This window comes from Vombatus ursinus, unplaced genomic scaffold (genome assembly GCF_900497805.2).
Source record: "Vombatus ursinus unplaced genomic scaffold, bare-nosed wombat genome assembly UNPS02014863.1, whole genome shotgun sequence".
Taxonomy (NCBI): Eukaryota; Metazoa; Chordata; class Mammalia; order Diprotodontia; family Vombatidae; genus Vombatus; species Vombatus ursinus.
The window spans coordinates 1943681-1966665 of NW_020954641.1; the positions used below are offsets into that span (position 1 = coordinate 1943681).

Below are 22985 nucleotides of genomic sequence, written 5' to 3' on the forward strand. Positions count from 1 at the left end.
TCCCCTGGCATAATATGTTCTAGAAACTGACTAAAATAACTAACTAGTCCAACTCATGATTCTGGGGAATCTCTTCATTCCTAGCTCTGAGCTACAGGAAACACTTTAAAAAGGGAGTTAATTAGAAGGCATCCAGAACCTGTTTCCAATGCCTGGCACTTACACAAGTTGGTTGCACAATCAAGGTAGAACTCCCTATCTGTATATATTGCCAGCCCCGTAGTGATCAGGCACAGAGCAGCTCACTTTGACTTACCTCACCTCACTCCCTTTGCCACTATCTATACCATGAAGGCAGCAGCTGCATACATGCTCCTAATGCTGGCACTAATGCCCATCTTCAGTGAGTATCTCTTTCCCATTATGATCTTAGCTCCCTATGCCAGCTGTCCTCTTAGAACAATTGGCTTGGAGAGCCCAGAATAAAGATATTTGGGAAGCAGAATGGCTTCCTGTTCAGAATGAGAGCATTAAAAGGAAATAAACATGTTTTTCTGGATTTTTAAGAGAAATCATGCAATGTCATGGCTGGAAAGGGCCCTAAAGTAACAGAAGTCGGATTATTAGGATTCAAATGGGCAGTAGAACAGATAAAATTAGAGGGCAAGGTACCTTAGTCTACAGAAAAGTAGAATTGTAAGACATCATAGAAGGTTTAAGGTTTAAAAGGACTTTCAAACAATGCTAGAGCTTGAAATGAGTTTAGAAGACAGAACGGAAACTGCTTGAGCTACAACAGATATTATTAGAGCCTAGAATTTCAGAGTTGAATGGGTCTTCAAAGTTGACTAACTCCCTTCATTTTACAGAAGTGGAAACTGAGGCAGAGGTAGGGTAGAGGAAAGAAGTTATTTGCCTCTTTATTATTACAAATAGACCTTCTAGTCACATGAGAAGAAAGTACTTCCTAAGGTTCATGGTGAAGGAGGAAAAGCATTCTTGGGTCATTCAGGAGACCATTTTGGCTTTTACTTAATCCAGCCTTCTTTATTTCTATTCTAGATGTGGAGTCAACCTCAAAAAAACAAGTAAGTCTTCTTTCCCCAATCTCCAATCCTTTTGTTATTGGATTTCTTTCTTATAATAACAATGCATGTGAGATGAATGTGATGCTAAATTTAAATTCAATTATTTTGTGTGGAAATCACTGCAAAATATATTAGATAAAAGGACTCATTCCCACAAGGCATTCTGAGTCAGGAGCCTGACAACAGTCAAACCTCTAATTGGCAATAAATTGTAAAATTATGACTTAGACTTGTATGGTCTGATGCTGAGTGAAGTGAGCAGAACCAAGAGAACGTTGTACACAATAACAGCCATGTTGTGTGATGACTAATATTGACAAACTTAACCCTTCCTGGCAATACAAGGATCTAAGACATCTCCAGAGGCCTTGTGATGGAAAATACTATCCACACCCAAAGAAAGAACTATGGAAGTCGAATTGTTATTTTTTTCTCTTCTGTTGAGTTTTGTTTCCTCTTTCTGATGGTCCCTCCTATGGGTCTTAATTTCTACTTACAACATCACTAATGTGAAAATATGTTTAATATGAATGTAAATGTATAGCCTATATCAGATTCTGTGCCATTTTGGGGAGGGTGGTGGAGAGGAAGGGGGAGAAAAATTTTAAACTCAAAAGCATATGGAGGTAATTATTGATAAATCAAAATAAATTAATAAAAAAAATAAAGTCAATTGCACCCGAAAAAAAAAAGCTAAAAAAAAAATTATGACTTAGATCAGTAGAATCCAGGTACACAGAGCTAAAAGCTGAGAGTATTCGAGTATGATAGGTATTGCTCAAGGTCTTAAATCAGACATCAAAGATATAGGGAACTCTTGGCCTGGAAATTCCTCTTTCAATGTAGATCAGTGACTTAGCTATTATTTATAGGCTTAAAAAGGAAGTGTCACTGGGGGCCCTAGAGGTTAAGTGATTTGCCTGTGGTGATCTAGCTAATATGTGTCAGGAGCAGAACTTGAACCCCAGGTCTTTCTGACTTCAAAGGTGGCCATCTATCTACTCTGCCATTCTGCTCCTTATTCTACACGTAGCAAGTGTTTAATAATTGTCTGTTGAATTGATGATTGGGACTCTGGAAACCTTAACTGCCCCCCACCCTTTCATTATAAAGTACAGGAGAGGGAGGGCAGACAAACTGAGCTCAGGGGCTTTGTGTTCAAGTTATAGGCTATGATTTCCAGCGTGTCTCCAGGTCTCTTTTTTAAATGCAGAGACATAAGTACCCCAGGGTTTTTAGAAACCTGACTATCCAAAAAACCATCTGAGCCAAATAGAAAATAACACATATTATTGCTTTTGCAGGTTGACTGCAGTGGCTTTAAAAAATTGCCACCAGGCGAGGCCCCGGTCTGCATACAAATATATGACCCAATATGTGGTTCTGATGGAAACACATATTCTAATAAATGTATTTTTTGCTCTGCTGTTAAGTAAGTACAGGCATCAAATGGAAAGTAAGAGAATGCCTGAAGAGGGGGGCAGTGGTTAATACAATGAAAACACATTTTAGCATAATGTACAAGGTCAGGGTCCAAGGGACCATTGCTCCAATTCCTTAAAGCATATCCCAACCATTAGATCAGGATGTACCATCAGGTCACATGATCCACACCCCTCTCTGCCACATTTCTTTTATCCTCTATCCTTCTCCATCCCAACACATACAAACAAAATGCCTATAATAATTCCCAAGAGCAAGATTAATGAAGTCAGACAAAATGTAGTATAACTTAATGAATGGAAAGCTGGATTTAGAGATGGGAAGCTCTAGGTTCAAATACCCACCTATGACATTAATTAGCAATATAACTTTGACCAAGGCATTTGATCTCCCTAAGCCTCAGCTTCCTTTCCTGTAAAATGTGAATAATGATATCTGTATTTCCTCCTACTTCACAGGATAACATGAGACTCAAATGGGATAAGGCATATACCTCCCTTTCCAAATTTTAAAGTAGTACATAAGTATCAATAATATTATCATCATCATCATCATCAGTATTCCTTTCCTGATCCCCATCCAGGGGGTAACAGAACCAGTATCCATTGGCCTGGTCATACTCTAACTTGGGATTTCCTTCTAATTGGGGTGTCACATTTCCATCTCATTTAGGCCAGTGTCTTTTAGTTCTAATATATCTCCATACCTCCACTACGGTTCTATGGGCAGGAAAGGGTAGGCAAGGGAGTGGAGGGAAATTGGCACTTGGCAGTGATTTTTTTTTAAGAACATCAATTTTACATTTCAAAGAAAAAACAAGAATGGTTGATGAATTTTCTAGGTATGTTCAGAAAAGGAAAGCAGAATACCATTATATAAATACAGACTCTCAAAGTAAGAAGGGATATCAGTGATCATCTAATCCTAGCTTTTACCCAGTACATAAATCTCCTCTATGACATCACTGCGAAATGGTCATCTTACTTCTGTTTAAACATCGCCCGTGATAAGGAGCTCATCACTTCCCAAGACAGCCTATTCCATTGTTTCCTACTCTGCAAAGAAGACAAAGTTAGACTACTTCGTCTTTAAGATCATTTTGAGGTTCTATAGCTTGATTCCAGACAACGGGCCCATGGCCTAGTGTTCTTCACTTAACTTTCTGTTCTCATTCCACAGGCAGAGTGATGACAGAATCAGATTTGTAAATTTTGGGATGTGTTGAATTAAAGCAACAGTTCTGAAATATTCTCTGCTTCCTTTCCTTCCAACTAGAAGATCAATGCACAAGACATCTGTTTTTCCAGAAGATTCTCCTTCCGAATGTTTGTCTGATTGTCAACACTGCTTATAGAATAAAAGCAAAATTTATTGAAAAAATTTTTGCTGATTTCTGTTGGTATGAAAGAAAACAAGGAATCCAAGGGACAATAAGATCCCAATTGTCATAATAGGATTGAAACTGGTAATGTTCCAACAAGAGAATATCTGTAGGAGGAAAGGAGAAACATGCTCACTGGCTTCAAGGTTTAAATTCAAGGAATTAAATTAATTCAAGAAATTAAACTTTTTGTCTTGGTCCCAGAGGATAGGGCTAGTGCAATTAGGAGTTGGGTAGTTGAGCTGTGTTTTTTAGGGAGGAGGATTTCAGCTTAATAAAAGGAAAAAAACAATTAAGAGTCAAATAATACTGCAATATACTACCTCAGGAAGCAGTAACCTTTCGGTAATTAGAGCTTGTCAATCATAAGCTGAATGACTACTTCTTGGAGACTTCGTAGAGTTTATTTCTACTATTTCAGAGATGGAATGACTTCTATGAAGCCCATTGTCTAAACAATTCTTTGAGACCTTAAAGCTTTAGAACCCTCCCACAACAGACTATCCTATAAAAATGCAAATGGTCCAGAGAAATATTAAATTTTGTTTATTGAGAATCAGACCTCATGGGAAATATCCAGGAGGAGGATCTGTAAAAAGAAAAATTTAGAGTCTTTTTGATCTTTAGGAAGGTTTCTGTATGACTGGGATTATTTCTATTTTGGCACATTTAACCTATAAGAAGCAACTCAGACTGCTGGTGTTAATCCTTGGATTTTATGCCAGATGCCTACAAATATGTCTTTGTCTCAAAGTGAGCCATGCCATGGTTTAGTGGAAAGACCAGGGAATCCAGAGTGTGACAGTTTGAATCTTAGCTCTGTAATTAACCACCTGGGTAAACTGGAGTAAATCACTAAACCACTCTGGGCCTCATCCTCTTTATTGATAAAGTAAGGATTTTAGATTAGATTACTCTCTAAAGGTTCTTCTACCTGTGATCTAAATAACCTGCTAGGAAAGCTCTCGGAGAACTCCTGAAATCTCTGTTTCACAAGTCTTATGCAACCAGGTTCCCATTGGTCAGAAAGTTCAGTATTATGAACACAGAACATTAAAATTTTAAATTTTAGGGCAAAAGTCACATAACTAAAAAGTAGAAGACCAAACAATATCTTTAGTTCTCATGAAATCTCAAAAACTACCCAAAATAGAAATTCTGTGCAAGAGGTAAAGAAATTTTAGCTGTCTTCATAACCCAAAATACCAAGAAGTCTACCAAGGTAATAACCTTATGAATTAATGATAGAGAAGCTAATCACTAACACTCATTGTCCCTCTCCCTCCTCCAGCAGCCCCTGAACTCTAGCATGGCATACAATCTGACCCACTAGCTTATGCTCTGGGATCCACACAGCAATTTCCTTGTCACCATTCAGTGACAACAAACAGCAGAACTCAGCTCTGCCTATGCACTTCGAGGGGAGGGAGTGATATAAGAAGCCAGCATGCCAGAATGCAGCAATACTCAGTCAGAGAACTAAAGAAGAGATGGAAGAGCAAAGGAGGTCAAGATTCACCTCAAGGTGACCTACCCTACAAATCTGAGCCTAACCATAACTGAAAAATGTACAATAACATTCAATAAAGGAGAGGCATTCAAAACATTCCTAGAAAAAAAAAACAGACCTAAAGACGTGATTTCCTTCTCAAACACCTCAGACAACCCCATACAAGAACGTTGAACAAACACAACAAACAAGGAAAGTAAGAACAAAACCCCAAAGTAACCATTAAGAGATTTCTCGCTAAATGTAATGGATGTGACAAGGGTGAGAGTAGAAAAGGAAATGATAATGGAGAAACGGGCCTGAAACATGAAGGGAAAAAAACTCAGAAAACCCTGTTTATGGGTGAATCAATGTTTCTGAGGGGTTAAATTACACAATGCGAGGGTATGTAAAAGTGGGTAGGGAAAGAAGGGGAAGAAGAAGATAGAAGAGAATATATGATGTACTCTAATCAAGTCAAAGCTTAATAATGAAGAGAAAATAACTCCTGTATTCTCTCAGGAAGAAGAGAACCTAGAGAATGGGTAAGGAAGAAAAGGGAAAGAATAAAAAAGGGGAAAAGAAATGGGAGAAAGTTATGGGGGAAATTTTGTTCACTTGATGGGAGAGAATACCACTAATGAATGCTCCTATGCGTAAAGACAGAGGGGTAAAGGAGACCTGGCGCTGGGTATGATCTTAAGAGATTTGGCACTTAGAGATACCATGCATCCTGCCTCAGGAGAAGTAGAATCAGGGTTCCTTGGGGCAACTAACATCTAAAGAGTGGGACTGCATGAACACAGTGAGGAGATTTTGAAGCAAGTGGGGATCGGGGAATGAACAAGGGAAAGTAAAAGGTCAGTAATTAACTGCCTGATGAATGGCATAGGAGAATTTCTACCTCAAAGCAATCTTCTCATCACCTGCAGGAATTAGTATTTCCAAGAATGAGTCACAACAGAAAAAAGGGGGGGGGGGGACAACCAAAGGGCAAAGTTTACAGGATAATAACAAAACGAATGACAGACTGGATAAAAAAATAAAACCCCATAATCTATTTCTTACAAGAAATACATTTAAAAAACAAAGCCATACACAGAATAAATCTGAAGCAGAAAAAAAGTTACCATTTTTTACATTTTTAGTCAATCCAAAAGCAAAAGCTGTAATCATATTACCCAACAAAGATAAAAATTCACAACATAAAAAGAATAAAAAGGGAAACCCAATTGTGCTGAAATGAACTATCGATATTAAACCAATGTCACTATTAAACTTATATGCTCCAAATGTTTTAGTATTTAAATTTATAAAGGAAATATTAACTAAATGACAAGAAAACACAAACAGGAATACAATAGTGGCAGGAGATTTCAATGTCCTCCCAGTTTTGGAAAAGTCTACCAGAAAGATAAAGCAAAAGGAAAATATGGAACTGAACAAATTGCTAAAGAAACTAGTGTTAAAGGACTTATGCTATCTTCAAAATGGGACTACTAAAGAATATGTATATATATATGTATATATATATATAAATATACATATATGTATATATTTCTCAGCACCTCATGGAACTTTTACAAAACTTAATCATGTATTAAGGCACAGAGATTGCAAACAAATGTAAGAAAGTACTAAACATATTCCTCACAGACCATAATGTAATAAAAATAGCAATCAGTTCCAGGACCACAGAAGACCCAAACTCACATGGAGACTTAACAATGAAATCCTAAATAATGAGGAAGTCCAAGAGCAAATCACAGAAAAGACAAATAAAAATTATGCAAAAAAAGATAGTGATGAAACAACACACCAAAATTTCTGAGATGCAACTAAAGCAATCTTAAAGGAAAAATCATATCCCTGGAAATATACATTAACAAAATAGAAAAAGAGAGAGCTAATGAACTGAATAAGTGTTTTGCAAAAATTAGAAAGCCAACAAATAAACAAACCTAAACTATGTAATAAAGAGGAGATAGTAAAAAATAATAGAGAATTAGATAAAATGGGGAAAAAAAGCTAGAGAAATGATAAATAAAACTTAAAAGCTAGTGCTTTGGAAAAACCAGTAAAATTGATAAATCTTTACCAATCTGATTAGAAAGCAGAGGGCAGAAAATAAAATCCATAAAATGGTAAATGAACAATATAAAACCAAAATAAGGCCAGAAGGGAAAAAAAGGAATAATCAGTATCTATTATACAGAATTATATGATAATAAAACTGAGAATACAAAAGAAATAAAGGAATACCTACAAAAATATAAAGTCCAAAACTAAAAGAAGGTTTAAGAGATCAGTCTCAAAACAGGAAATAGAGCTAGCTATAAAAAAAATTAATGAAAAAACTCCTTATCCTGATGGATCCACAAAATAATTCTGTATCAGAGTTTAAAGAATAGTTAGTGCTCATACTGGGTGGCCAGGTGGCACAGTAGATACAGTGTTCAGCCTAGGGTCAAGAAAACTCATCTTCCTGAGTTTAGATATGGCCTCAGATACTTACTAGCTGTGTGACACTGGGCAAGTCACTACACCCATTTGCTTCAATTTCCTCATCTGTAAAATGAGCTGGAGAAGGAAAGGGCAAAGCATTCCAGTATCTTTGCCAAGAAAACTTCAAACAAGGTCATGAAGAATCAGATACAACTGAAAAATAACTAAACAACAACAAAAGAACCCATACTTCACAAATTATTCTCCAAAACTTTTGTGAAACAAATGTAATCTTCATAACCAAACCAGGGAACTATAAATAAAGTACAGGAAAACTATAGACCCAATATCATTAATGAATACTGATTCAAAATTTTAAAACAAAATCCTATTAAAGAGACTAGCTTCTTGAAAATACTTCAGAATTATACTTAAAAAATTACTAAAAGGTGCATGCCATTTGACTCAGTTCTAACCACTGCTAGATCTAAAGCCAAAAGAGATACTGAAAAGAAGAAAAGTTCCTCTATGTACAAAAAAAAATTATTGCAGCTCTTTTCATGGTGGCAAAAAAACCCTAAAAACTAAGAGGATGTCCAACAATTAAGGAATAGATGAATAAATTGTGGTGTATGAATGAGATGGAGCACTGTAATGCTAGAAGAAATGAGGAAATGTATAATTTTTTTAAAAAATTATATTTACAGATGGAGGATAAAGTGAGCAGAACCAGAAGACCAATTTATAGTATAACATCAATATTAAACAAATGAATGATTTTGAGAAATTTATCAACGGACAAAGAATGAAATGAGCAGAATCAGGAAAACAATTTATATAATGAGAACACTTGAAAAAAATATTTTGAAAGTTTATGCAATGACCACTCAGGCATAATCACAGGAAATCAGTGATGAAACATCCTATCCATTATAGAGAATGACACATACAGTTTTGCTTGACAAAGTATATTTGTTTCAATAAATTTTTTTTTTATCTTTTAGGGAGTGAGAATGAAAGAAAACATTTCTGTTCATTTTTTAAAAAAATACAAGGGTTGGGGGAGGTGATATAGATTGGAAATTTTGCATGCACTTTCAGATGAGGCCACTCTATTATCAATTTTTAATTGTTTTATCTTGCAAGAGATTTCTCGTGAAGTGGAAGTAATCTGTAAATTTATGTAACATAAAAATGAAACACGTTACTAAAACTGGAAAGTGACAAAAAAAGGAGGATGATTGACAAATTTGAGGACATGAATACATTGAATTATCATGGTAATAATAATTTTTTAAATACTAGCTTACATTATATAAAACTTTAAGGCTTCCAAAGCATTCACATCACAACAACCCCGTAAGGTAGCAATGGAAGTATTATCACCATTTTATAGAATGAGATATTGAGGATCAGATATAAGAAGACATGCCAAAAGTCATACTTGTAGAGATCATGAGATCCAAGAAATTGGCACAGGCCTTCTGAGACCATGTTAGGATCCTTTCCATATCATTTCAACCAACCAGGACAGGAAAAAAGATAAAGTCATGGAAAAGTGACAGACAGAGATAAGAAGAAAGGAAGAAAGGAAGAATAAAAAAATAAAGGTAATGGGGGCACCAAGGGGTGCACCGGCCCTGGAGTCAGGAGGACCCAAGTTCAAATCTGGCCTCAGATATTTGACACTTATTAACTATATGACCCTGGGCAAGTCACTTCACCCTAACTGCCTCGCCAAAAAAATAAAAAATAAAGGGAATGCAAAAGAACAAAGAAATAGAGGAAAAAGAAAGAGATGGCTCATACAACTAATCCAGAACATAGGCAGCCCTTATTTGGTGACTTTCTGTGTGACTTTGGTCAAATTATTTCACTTCATAGAGTTTCAATTTCTCTCTCAAATGAAAAAATTGGTTGGACAAGGTCCCTTTTAAACCTACAGTTCTATCACTATGATTTTACAGTTTATAACACAGGCTTTTATTTTAAAAGGGAGTACAAGGGGACACATGGAGCAATTAAAAGATACAAGGCAGGAGACTGATTTTTTTTATAAGTAGTGGTACAAAAATACCATCAAGGACATATACAATCAGAAAGAAAGGTAGGTTGGCCATGTAGTAAGAACAAGAGGTAACAAATAAATAGTTAAAGTGTTTCATTGGTATCCCTGTGGTATGAAAAACAGAAGAGGAGAAAGGCCTCTCAGAAGACTTTTTTAAAAGACTTGTACAAGGTTCAAACTAAATAAGAAGGTATGGATGGACTACAATCTACACCATGGAAAAAAGGTACCCATATTGTGAAATCACAGATTCATCTAAACATCTATGTGACAACAGCTCACATTCATGTGAAAATTTCTGGCTCACAAAACAAAACAAAAACTGTTTCAAAAACATTCTTTTGTTTGTTTTTCTAAAACCTCTCTGAGGGAAGAAGGAAGGTATTATTTTCATTTCACAGGAGAAATCTGAGACCTAGAAATGTGAAATATAATACGAGCAAGGGTTTTTTTAATCTATTTTTTTTTACTTTTTAAATTTATTTTAATATTTTTCCCCAATTTATTTCTTTTTAGTTTTCAATATTCACTTCCACAAAATTTTGAGTTCCAAATTTTCTCCCATCCCTGCCCTCCCCCTACCCAATGACAGCCTGCATTCTGATTTCCCCTTCAACCAATCTGTTCTCCCTTCTATCTCCCCCCCCCCCATCCCTTTCCCCTTCTATTTTCCTGTAGGGTAAGATAGATTTCTATATCCCTTTGCCTGTGTATCTTATTTCCCAGTTGCATTCAGAAACAATTTCTAACATTCATTTCTAAAACTTTGAGTTCCAAATTCTCTCCTCTCCTCCCTCCCCACACACCCTTATTGAGAAGGCAAACAATTTGAAATAGGCCATACACGTGTGATTATACAAAATACTTCCATAATAGTCATGTTGTGAAAGACTAACTATATTTCCCTTAATCCTATCCCGGTCCCCATTTATTCTATTCTATTCTTTGTCCCTGTCCCTCTTCAAAAGTGTTTACTTCTAATTACCCCCTCCCCCAATCTGCCCTCCCTTCTCTCACCCCTCCCTCTCTTATCCCCTTGCCCCCTACCTTCCGGTAGGGTAAGATAGATTTCCATACTCAATTGAGTGTGTATGTTATTCCCTCCTTAAGCCAAACCTAATAAAAGTACAGTTCACTCATTCCTTCTAACCTTCCCCCTTTCCCCTCCACTGTAAAAGCTTTTTCTTGCCTCTTTTATGGGAGATAATTTACCCCATTCTACCTCTCCCTTTCTCCTTCTCCCAGTACATTCCTATCTCACCCCTTAATTTAATTTTTTTTTTAGATATTGTCTCTTCCTATTCAATTCACCCTGTGCCTTCTGTCTATATATATTCCCTCCAACTACCCTAATAATAAGAAAGGTCTCATGAGTTACAAATATCATCTTTCCTTGTAGGAATGTAAACAGTTCAACTTTAATAAGTCACTTATGATTTCTCTTTCCTGTTTACCTTTTCATACTTCTCTTGAGTCTTGTATTCGAAAGTCAATTTTTCTATTTAGCTCTGGCTTCTCAAGAATGCATTAAATTCCTCTATATCACTGAATGTCAATTTCCGCCCCCCTCCATTGATTACACTCAGTTTTGCTGGATAGGTGATTTTTGGTTTTAATCCTAGCTCCTTTGACCTCTGGAATATCATATTCCAAGCCCTCCAATTCCTTAATGTAGTAGCTGTTAAATCTTGTGTTTTCCTGATAGTGTTTCCACAATACTTGAATTGTTTCTTTCTTGCTGTTTGCAATATTTTCTCCTTGACCTGGGAACTCTGGAATTTGGCTATAATATTTCTGGGAGTTTTCCTTTCTTTCAATTTCTATTTTACTCTCTGGTTCAAGAATATCGGGGCAGTTTTCCTTGATAATTTCTTGAAAGATTATGTCTAGGCTTTTTTTTATTATGACTTTCAGGTAGTTCAATAATTTTTAAATTATCTCTCCTGGATCTATTTTCCAGGTCAGTTGTTTTTCCAATGAGATATTTCACTTTGTCTATTTTTTTCATTCTTTTGGTTTTATTTTATAATTTCTTGATGTCTCATAGACTCATTAGATTCTATTTGCTCCATTTTAATTTTTAAAAAATTATTTTCCTCAATGAGCTTTTGGCCTCCTTTTCCATTTGTCCAATTCTACCTTTTAAGGCATTCCTCTCCTCATTGGCTTTTTGGACTCTTTTGCCATTTGGTCTAGTCTATTTTTTTAAGGTATTGTTTTCTTCAGCATTTTGGGGGGTCTCCTTTAGCAAGATGTTGACTCATTTTTCATGATTTTATTGCATCACTCTCATTTCTTTTCCCAATTTTTCGTCTATTCCTCTTACTTGATTTTTAAAATCCTTTTTGAGCTCTTCCATGGCCTAAGACCAATTCACATTCTTCTTGAGGGCTCTGGATGTAGGAGCTTTGACTTTGTTGTTTTCTTCTGGTTGTATGTTTTGATCTTCCTTGTCACCAAAGTAAGAGTCTATAGTCTGAATTTTTTCCCTCTGTTTGCTTATCTTCCCAGTCAGTTCCTTGACTTTTCAACTCTCTGTTAAGGTAGGCTCTGTTTCCAGTATGGAGGATGTACTGTCCCAAGCTTCAGGGGTTTTGTGCAGCTGTTTTCAGAGATGTTACCTTCTGTAAGTTTTCAGTTCTTCCAAGGTGGTATGATCTAAGGAGAGGTGTTTACTCATCTCCTGGCCTGTGCTCCGGTCTGTGAGTGACCACAAGCACTCTTTTCTGCCACAGAAATGAAAGGAGGATTCCTTCCACTGCTGCCATAAGCTCCACCATGCAAGGTGGACTGCCACCCAGGACTGGACCCAGATCCAAGCATAGGCAAAGCAAGAGAATCCTTCCTCAGAGTCAGAGATCCCTGGAATCCCCCTCTGATCAGCTGCTTGATCCCCCCACCATCTGTTGGCCAAAAGTTCTGGAAGCAGCTGCAACTGTGGCCACTGCCCTGGGGATGTGCTAGGGCCAGGGCTGGACCACGCTCCTCTCTCACCCAGGTCCAACAGACCTTCTAAGTTGTCTTTGGCATTTGTAGGTTGAGAAGTCTGGAAACCACCACAGCTCCCCTAAATTCAGTCCCCTGAGGCCTACTCCAGGTTTGCTGAGGCCCAGTCTTTGCCTGTGCAGCCCACACTGAACTGTGTTCTCCCAGACCAGCGCAACACACCTTTCCCATTGACCATCCACGTTGTTTTGGGCTGGAAATTTGTTTCACTCTGCTTTTTTGTGAGTTCTGCTGCTCTAGAATTTGTTTAGAGTCATTTTTATAAGTATATGGAGGGGTTTGGGGGAGAGCTCAAGCAAGTCCCTGCTTTTACTCAGCCATTTTGGCTCCTCCCCTCCTTTTTAAAATCTTTAAACAATCATTTTTGTATATATCAAAGTTGATGGTAATCAGAAGAATGAATGTGACTCTTAACTCTACAACTAATGACCTCAGTGTCCATGGTCAAGTCACTTCCCTTCTCTTGAGTCTCAGTTTCCTCATCTGTGAAATCAGAAGATTGGATCAAATGGTCTCCAAGGTCTCTCTAGCTCTAATAATTTGTGTTCTAAGGTGCCTTGCATTTCCATAAACTGTGTATTTATAAGCTATCTTGTTCTTTAGTGGATGGAGAACTAGGACTGAAGTCAGGAAGACCTGAGTTCAAACTTGACCATAGATATTTACTAGCTGTGGGACTCTAGACAAGTCACTAAAAACTTTGCCTGTCTCAGTTTCCTCAATTATAAAATAGGGATAATAATAGCATCGAACTCCCAGGATTGTTGTGAGGATCAGATAAGATAATAATTATAAAGCACTTAGAACAGTTCCTGGCACACAGTAATTGCTTAATAAATGTTTGTTTCCTTCTTTCCTTCCTTCTTTCCTTTCTTCTTTCCTTCCCAATATCCTTGAGGTTTCTAGCCTCTTCTTTCTGAGAAGGGGAAAGGCTCCTGCCTTTCTTTAAATTTTATTGCTTCCAGTAGGAATCTATAATTCACCGGGGTCTCCTGAGTTACCTTAAAGAAAACTGAGACTCCCAGAGTAAAAACAGATTGCTTTGTACCGTTCAAATTTCTGAATGTTTTCATTTTCTCTAAGGAAAAAAAACATATTCTTATAAACTTATTAAACCATAGATGTCAGATATTCAAAAGATTATCTATGATGATTAGGTAAGATTTATGCCAGTAAAGCATTGGATGATTCAATATTAGAACTTTATCAATAACCATGGAAAAGGCTCTTGATAAAATAAAACACACATTTATTTTCAAAGCACTAGAAATGATGGGAAAAAGGGGATCTTTCATCAAAATTATAGGGTATCAAAAATTAAGAACTGGTATCATCGATGATGGAAAACACAAAAGGCCTTTCCAATAAAATAAGCAGAAAAGGCTATCAGCTGTAAAGCAATCATGTAGCCCAGCTTTCATGTGTACCAGTCAACACCTGAGAGGAATCTGGTATTATCAGTCAAAGCTTCAACTGCTTCCAAGGTTAGATGTGACTTGCTCCTTTGACTCTGTTCCTTGTGAGTGAGGTCCAGATTATTGACTCCCCATGCTGCTACTTACTCAGTGAGGAAAAACCCACCCTCCTCATCCGTCTCCTCACTGCTATGTTTCATTTGAGTTCATTTGACAAAGCATAGCTATACACAGTCCTTCAATCACAATCCTGAAAATGAATACAAAATAATGCATCAAAACATCCAATGTAGATCTTTTCTTGTCCATGAATACTCCCCCAAACAGGCAGCCACCCCTCTTTTTCCAGGACAGTCCCAAACTCAAATACTCACAAAAAGCCACTGTTTTCAAGGCTGTTTCACTGGAGATTTAGCCTTCAGCCAGTTAGAATGTCACTTTGATTAAGGATAATCTGGTCTCAGATTCTCTTCCAAAGGCAATGCTATTTGAGCCAGAATGGACAACCCAAGGCAGGCTTGATCAGCTGCCAATCCTTCATTCTAGTGGTGTTGACCCCACTCCAAGATCTTGTTGTCTCTGGCAGGGTCTATCTTTGTACAGGACAGGAAGACCATGTTATTCATCTTTCAATATTCCATAATGGGGGCTATCTCCAGTCATCCTGATTTATATCTTGCCACTGGACCCAGATGGCTCCAGAAGGGAGAGCTGGTGACTTTGCAAAGCCCTGCCTCATTTAAATCCAATTCACTAGCAAGTTATGACATCACCTTCTCAATGTCATGGTCCTCTTCCAGAACAAAGGACAAACAACAATAATATCTTTGTACAAGGAAGAGGTAATTATGCATAAGATGACTATGGAAGGGATGTGTAATACAATATTATTTTGCAAATAAAGACACTAAGGTTCAGAGACATTAAATGGCTTGCTTTAGGTCAGGTAAGTAGAACTGGAATTTGAGTCCAGGACCTCTAACTCCAAATCCAGGCCTCTTTTGACTCTGCCACGTTGCTACATGAGGCCATTTGCCAAGAGATCCCTCAACTATCCTTTCTTATACCATTCAAATGCCTTCAAGAACAATCTCCTCCAACCCATTCATCACATGAAGCCGTGGCCAAGGCAAACTTCTCCACCTGTACCAGTGATCTCATTCTGCTCCATCTCCTCCAGCAGACTGACCCTCTATCACCCCCACTCTTATTTACCTACAATCTCTTGTTTACTGGCTGCTTCCCTATTGCCTTTAAACATGCCCATGTCTACCCATCCTCAAAACTCATTTGATCCATCCATCCCCACTAAATATCCTCCCTCAGCTTACCTCCTTTTTGTGGTTAAGCAACTTGAGAAAGTTGTCTACAGAGATGCCTCCTCTTGTTTTCTTCTTAACTCTCTACAGTCTGGTTTCTGGCCTCATCATTAAACTGAAACTGCTCTCTCCAATGTCACTAGTGATCTCTTAATTGCCAAATCCAGTCTTCATACACCTTACACGCTTCCATATTTTTCTTTAATCCACTGACACTATTCCTCATGTGGCTCTGGGAATTTTCACTGGTTGTCCCCCATGCCCATAGGACTCTCCCTCCCCATCTCTGCCTCCCTCAAGTTTCAGCTTAAATGCAACCTTCTAAAGGAAGCCTTTCCCAGTTCCCCTTAATTGTACTACTGTCCCCGTTGATTATTTCCTATTTGTCCTGTGTATAGTTTTTACATAGTTGTTTGCATGTTGTCTCCCTTGTTACTTTGTGAACTCCTTGAGGGCAAGGACTGCTCTCAGTTTTTGTTGTTTGGTTGGTTTTTTGCCTTTCTCTGTATTCCCAGTGCTTAACACGGCCTGACACACAATAGCACTTAACAAATGCTTATTGACTGACTATTTTTTGAGAATGATCTTGAAGAATTCTGCCTATCCCATCTGCCATTTAAGGTTTGTTTTTTATTAGAACTTTTCCTGCCTGGACAGAACCTATTGACTAGTAACTTAGGATCACCAAACCATAGGATTCAGAGTTGGAAGAACCTTTAAACATCATCTACCTAAACCCTTCACTTTACAAGTGAGGAAACTGAAGCTTAGAAAGGTGAAACGCTCTCTTCAAAGTCACAGTTAGCAAGTTTCTCCAAACTCCAAAATTCTTACTACTGCCCTCTAGAAGCACACACAAAAAGTCTAATTTCTGTAACAGGCCTTCAAATGTTTAATGACTAGTTACACATCCTATTCTAGGCTAAACATCCCCAGTTTCTTCTATTCATAGGGATAATAAATCTAGCAGTAGAAGGCACCTCAGGACTATCTACCCCACTCTTGGATATTTTAGAGAAGAAAATGAGGTCCATTCAATTGACCCTAGATGTCAAGAGGTATTTTTGTTGTTTGAATTTTTTTTAGTTGTTGTTTCTACTTTAAAAAAATTGAAAACTTCAAAAGTTTGCATGGAAATATATCTTATCAAGAGGTTGTGTAAGCAATGGGATATCCTTCGAGTGTAAGAGATGCCAGCTTCTCATTTGTTGTTGTTTTAAGTTGTAGGCAACCATAAAGCTGGTCCAATAGTTCAAGCCTTAATCACCTGGATCAATTAAGTATCAAGGCCAGTATTTTTAAGGAGAAATTAGTCTAGTCTACCTAAAGTAGAGTTTATTTCTACCACAGACAAATGAGGTGAGGAAACTATATGATTGGTTAAAGGAATGACAGCATCATAGGGGCTGAGATAATATAATTTGGTTGAAAGTCTGGAATGTGGGTTGGGAACAACTCATTCCATCTTGACAATTTTGAATGATACTGTCCACCTGGATCTTGCAGGAATAACTAACAGTAGATAACAAATTTTCTCTAATTGTATGAAAACAGCTAGAAACAAAATATTTCCTGAAATGGTACCATGCTGGTTGATAGAGTTAACAATAGATGTCCTGGAATTGAACTAGGATAAATAATGGTATAGAAGAAAACAAGTTTCCTTGACATAAAGTATTTTATAGATTGTGCTGAGATAACAACTCCCTTTGCATTAAAATGTTTTATGAGAACACTGAGGTGAGAGCTAAGGGGCACAGTGAATTGAGTGCCAGGCCTGGAGTCACAAAGACTCATCTTCCTGAGTTCAAATTTGGCCTCAGACACTTACAAGTTGTGTGACCCTGGGCAAGTAACTCGACCCTGTTTGCCTCAGGTTTCCCAACTGATGGGCATCCCCTCAATTTCCAATTCTTTGCCACCATAGAAACAGCTGCTATAAATATTTTTGCATATGTGGGTCCTTTTCCCATTTTTATGATGTCTTTGGGATATAGCCCTAGAAGTGATATTGCTGGGTCAAAGGGTATGCACAGTTTTATAGCCCTTTGGGCATAGTTCCAAATTGCTCTCCAGAATGGTTGGATCAGTTCACAACTCCACCAACAGTGCATTAATGTTCCAGTTTCTCTCACTTCCTACTTAGGAGTGCTTGAGAATATGTGCAACTATATAACACATCACTAAGAAGCTCTTATCTTACAGGAATTCCTGCTCTATGTAGATATTCTGACTAGAGGCCTCTTGCCTCAGGAACCAGATCTTTACAACTCAGAAATTTCCCCATAGAGGCCAAGTTCATTCCATTTTCTATTAGGTGACTTTGCTTCTAATTTACCAAGACAACTCACTTTTGTTAAATATTTCAAAGAATAAATATAGTAGTAAGGTAAAATTCTTCTCCTAGGATTAAAGTCTGTATTCTCTTTCTGAATTAAGCAAGCCTTTTTCTTTCAGAGACAGAAAGAAGAGATAATCTGAGATATTATTAAACACTATATAAGGCTTGTTTTTTTCCTTTTCAATGGAAAGCCCTCTAGGAGGGTGAGAGGAGGCCCTCATGTTAATAACCCAGAGTTCTCAGCCCAAAACTTTCTTTTGACTAGTCTAGTAAGGGAGGCTACAGTAATAGTACAGGTAAGAGGTAATAAGGCCCAAGTGAACTAGTGAGGATTGTGAGAGATGGAAACACATAAGAACGATGTTATGGATGTAAAAATGACAAGATTTTGCAACTGATTGGATATTGGGTGAAAGAAAAGGTGAAGAATCAAAGATAAAGAAGATCTTGAGAACTTAGAACATAGCAAGAATGGTGGTGAGATACACAGAAATAGAAAAGTTCCAAAGTATAGATAGTTTGAGAGAAAAAAAATGTAATCATAATCCATTTATGCCTGCTCATCCTGTGCTACTCATTCCTGAAAAGTGTATGTAATGGAGTTTGGGAGGTAGTATTATTCTCTGGCCACTATCCTGGAGCTCAGAACCTACTTTTCCAGTGATCTGGGATGAAAAATGTAGCAACAATGGAGGGGGATGGGAAAGGGGAGAGGGAAGAGCTAAGGAAGATTGAAATTTGATGGCACAGCTGATTCAGGTGCTGGGGTTAGAACTGGCTTTAATGGGTTTGAGGAGCCAAAGCCCAGCAAAGCCACTGGAGGTCAGCTCTGGAGTTGGGGAGAATGAAGGGTGTAGTATAGTAGTTAGAAACAAGAATAACATTAATTATGAGGGGAAGGGAGCCCCCCCCCACATTCTGATTAGTTGATTACCCACCTCTTGGGGTCAAGTCATAGCCTTCACCTTGGAAACCACTACTCTAGAAGACTGAAGCTGAGATGGCCTCGTTGCCCCTCTGAGGCCAGAAAATATCTGGGAGCAACACCCAGTAAAACTTTCAACAGCAGCAGCTACCAGAGCATCATTCATTTTTAATTTTTTTTATTCACTTTGAACTTAAATACAAAAAGATTAAAAAAAAGAACATTTCCATGTATACAGTACAACATAAACAGAGTATTTGATATAAAACTATGAATTTCCATTCCAGGCTGTTACTTTTTTTGGAAAAACTATGTAATAAACACTACACTTTGTTTTCAAAGCTACCTTGCTTTTCTGTGTTTCCTTCTAAGTTTTCTTTTGTTCTCTGCTGTGCACTTTTCTTTTTCTTCTCCCTCCCTTCCCAGCTTGCTCTAAAGAAGGATACAATTAAACACAAAGATATATATATATATATATGTGTATATATATATACACACACATATATGTATGTATATATACACACACATACACACATACATATGTGCATAAATCTATACTATACACACTTCTACTTATTAGTTATTTCTCTAGATGTGAATGGCATCTTTCTTCATAGGCCCTTTATGGTTAGTTAGTTTGAATATTGATACTCAAGATGTATTAGTCATTCAAAGTTGTTCTTAGGACAAAATCTCTGTTACTATGTACAGTGTTCTCTTGGTACTGCTCATTTCACTTTTCATTTTTTTCATGCAAGTCTTCCATGTTTTTCTAAAATCAACTAGCTCATCATTTCTTATAGCACAGTAGTATTCCATCACAACCACATACTACAACTTGTTTAGCCATTCCCTAATTGAAGGGCATCTATTATTTTAGCCAATCTGATAGGTGTAAGATGATATCTTAAAGTTGTTTTAATTTGCATTTCTCTAATCAATAATGATTTGGACCATTTTTTTCATGACCACATACAGTTTTGATTTCATTGAAAAACTGCCTATTCTATAGAGCAATTTGGAATTATGCCCAAAGGGCTATAAAAATGTGTATACCCTTTGACCCAGCAATAACACTTCTAGGGCTACAGCCCAAAGAGATCATAAAAATGGAAAAAGGACCCACACATACAAAAATATTTATACCAGCTCTTTCTGCGGTAGCAAAGAGTTGGAAATTGAGGGGCTGCCCATTAATTGGGGAATGGCGGAACAAGTTGTGGTATATGAATGTAATGGAATACTATTGTGCTATAAGAAACAACGAGCAAGTGGGCTTCAGAAAAACCTGGAAAGACTTGTATGGACTGAAGCTGAGTGAAGTGAGCAGAACCAGGAGAATGTTGTATGCAGTAACAGCCACAGTGTGTGATGACTTTGATAGACTTAGCTCTTCACAGCAATGCAAGGATCTAAGACATCTCCAAAAGTCTCATGATGGAAAATGCTATCCATATCCAGAGAAAGAACTATGGAGTTTGAACTCAGATCAAAGCATACTATTTGCTCTTTTTTTCTTCTTCTGTTTTGTTTTCTTTCTTCTTTCCTGTGATTCCTCCTATTGGTTCTAATTCTTCTTTACAACATGACTAATGTGAAAAATAACTGCCTGTTCATATCCTTTGACATTCATCAATGAGGAATGATTCAAATTCTTATAAATTTGACAAAGTTCTTCATATATTGGAGAAATGATACCTTTATCTGAGAGACTACAAATTTTTCCCCTAATTTGCTGCTTTCCTTCTAATCTTGGCTACATTGGTTTCATTTGAACCATTTTTTAAAATTTAATGTAATAAAATTATTCATTTTACATCTCACAATGCTCTCTATCTCTTGTTGGTTCATAAAAATTGTTTTCCTATCCATAAATCTTATAGGTAAAATGTTCCATGTTCCTAGGTCATGTATCCATTTTGACCTTGTCTTGGGAAATAGTTTAAGATATTAGTCTATGCCTAATTTCTGCCAGCTTGCTTTCGAGCTTTCCCAACAATTTTTTACTAAATAATAAATTCTTATCCCCAAAACTGAAATCTTTACATTTGTCAAACACAAAGTTACTATAATCATTTACTACTGTGTATTGTACATTACGCTGTTCTACTGAATTTACCTTCCTATTTCTTAACTAGTACCAGATAGTTTGGATAATTACTGCCTTTTAATATAGTTAAAGATCTCTATCTCCTTCCTTTATATTGTTTCCATTAGTTTCTTTGAAATTCTTTTGTTCTTCCAAATGAATTTTGTTATTATATTTTTCTAACTCAGTAAAATAATTTTTTGGTAATTTAACTGGAATGGCATTGCATAAATAATTAAGAAAATTGCCATTTTTATTATATTGACTTGCTTACCCATGAACAATTAATATTTCTCCAATAATTTAAATCTGACTTTATTTGTATAAAGTGTTTTATAATCATGTTCATCGAGTTCCTGGGTCTGTTTTAGCAGGTACCTCTCAGGTATTTTATACTCCCTACAGTTACTGTAAATAAGGTTATCTCTTACTATCTTTTCTTACAGAATTTTGTTAGTGCTATATAAAAATGCTGATGATTTATGTAGGTTTATTTTATATCCCAATACTTTGCTAAAATTATTGTTTCAACTAACTTTTTATTTGAATCTTTAGGATTTTCCAAATATATCATCATATTGTTTGCAAAAAAAGATAGTTTATTACCTCATTTCCCATTCTGATTCCTTCAATTTCTTCTCTTCTCTTACTGCTGTTGCTAGCATTTCTAAAACAATATTGAATAATAGTGGTGAGACAGTGTAGTTTCCCTGTTTATCTCTTTTAATTTAATATCCCTTTTTATTACATCAGCTAATTTCTACTCCAGCTCTTTATTTTAACTCTATCTCTCATTTTGAATTGTTTCTAATAAACAACATGTTGAATTCTGATTTTTAATCCATTCTGCTATCTGTTTACATTTTATGGGTGAGTCCATCTCTTTCACATTCAAAGTTATAATTACTAGTTGTGTATTTCCCGCCATCCTATTTTTCCCTCACCATGTATTGTTCTCACTCTATTTACCCTATTCCTCCTTACTCATCCAATTTACTTCTATCCATTGTCTTTCTCTCCCTTTCCTTAATCTACCCACCACTCTAAAGAGTCCCTTCCTTATTCTCTCCTCCCACCCTCCTAGGTTCCTCCCTTATCCTAGCCCCTCACCCTCCTATTTCTTTATAAATTTAGAAGACTTTTATGCCCTTCTAGATATGTTATTCCCTCTTTAACCCAGTTAAGATGTAAGATTCCAGCACTACCAGCTCTCCCCTCCCACCACTTCCACTGTAACAGTTATTCCATTCATGCCTCATTTGTATTATTATTCCATTTTACCTCTCCCTACCCAATTTTATTTTTTAGAATCATCCCAATATATTCAACTCAACCTCAAGTCTTTTATCAACATATGATCTTTTAAACTATCCAAGTAATGATAACAATCTTAAGAATACAGATAACATTTTCCTATATAAGAAGTAAAAGTTTGACCTACTAAGTCCCTTATAATTGTTCTTTAATGTTTACTTTCTATTTCTCCTTGATATGTCAAATTTTCCTTTGAGTTCTGGTCATTTTGTCACAAATACCTGAAAGTCTTTCAGTTCATTAAATATCTATTTCTTCTTGTTGCTGTGGTGGTTGTTGTTGTTGGGCAAGTTATTTGCTGGGCAAGTTATTTTTGGTTGTAACTTCAGCCCTTTTGCTTTTTAAAATATGTTTGAAGTCCTATGGTCTTTTAATGTAAAAGCTAATAGGTCTTGTGTTATTCTCATTGTAGCTCCGATGAGGTCTAGAGGTTTAGGGGTGATGGGACCCCTGAGATTGTGACATGGGCCCTGCCTGAATGAATTCAACCCAAATCTTTCAGCCAAAGAAAAAGTTTATTAGAGATAAACCATAAGGTGCATCTGAATAAGATCAAAAGGTAGGGCTAAGGCTTTCAAAGGGAGATGAGGAGCTAGGGCCCGTAGAGCCAGATTCACTTTGGGGCAAGGGGCAAAGATCTCAGCTTGGGCCCATACCCCATCAGCTCCATGGTACTAAAATTTTTTTCCTTGTTGCTTATAATATTTTCCCCTTAACCTGGG

General features: G+C 36.8%; 1 protein-coding gene across 1 annotated transcript; it reads left to right on the top strand.

Annotated features, from left to right (window-relative positions):
* Positions 1-211: 211 nt before the first annotated feature.
* LOC114027808 (serine protease inhibitor Kazal-type 9-like) lies at positions 212-3851 on the top strand. The gene is made up of 4 exons (XM_027841977.1): positions 212-343; positions 1003-1028; positions 2333-2460; positions 3651-3851. The coding sequence occupies exons 1-4, from the start codon at positions 289-291 to the stop codon at positions 3694-3696; spliced, it is 255 nt and encodes an 84-aa protein (XP_027697778.1). The 5' UTR covers positions 212-288; the 3' UTR covers positions 3697-3851.
* Positions 3852-22985: the final 19134 nt, after the last annotated feature.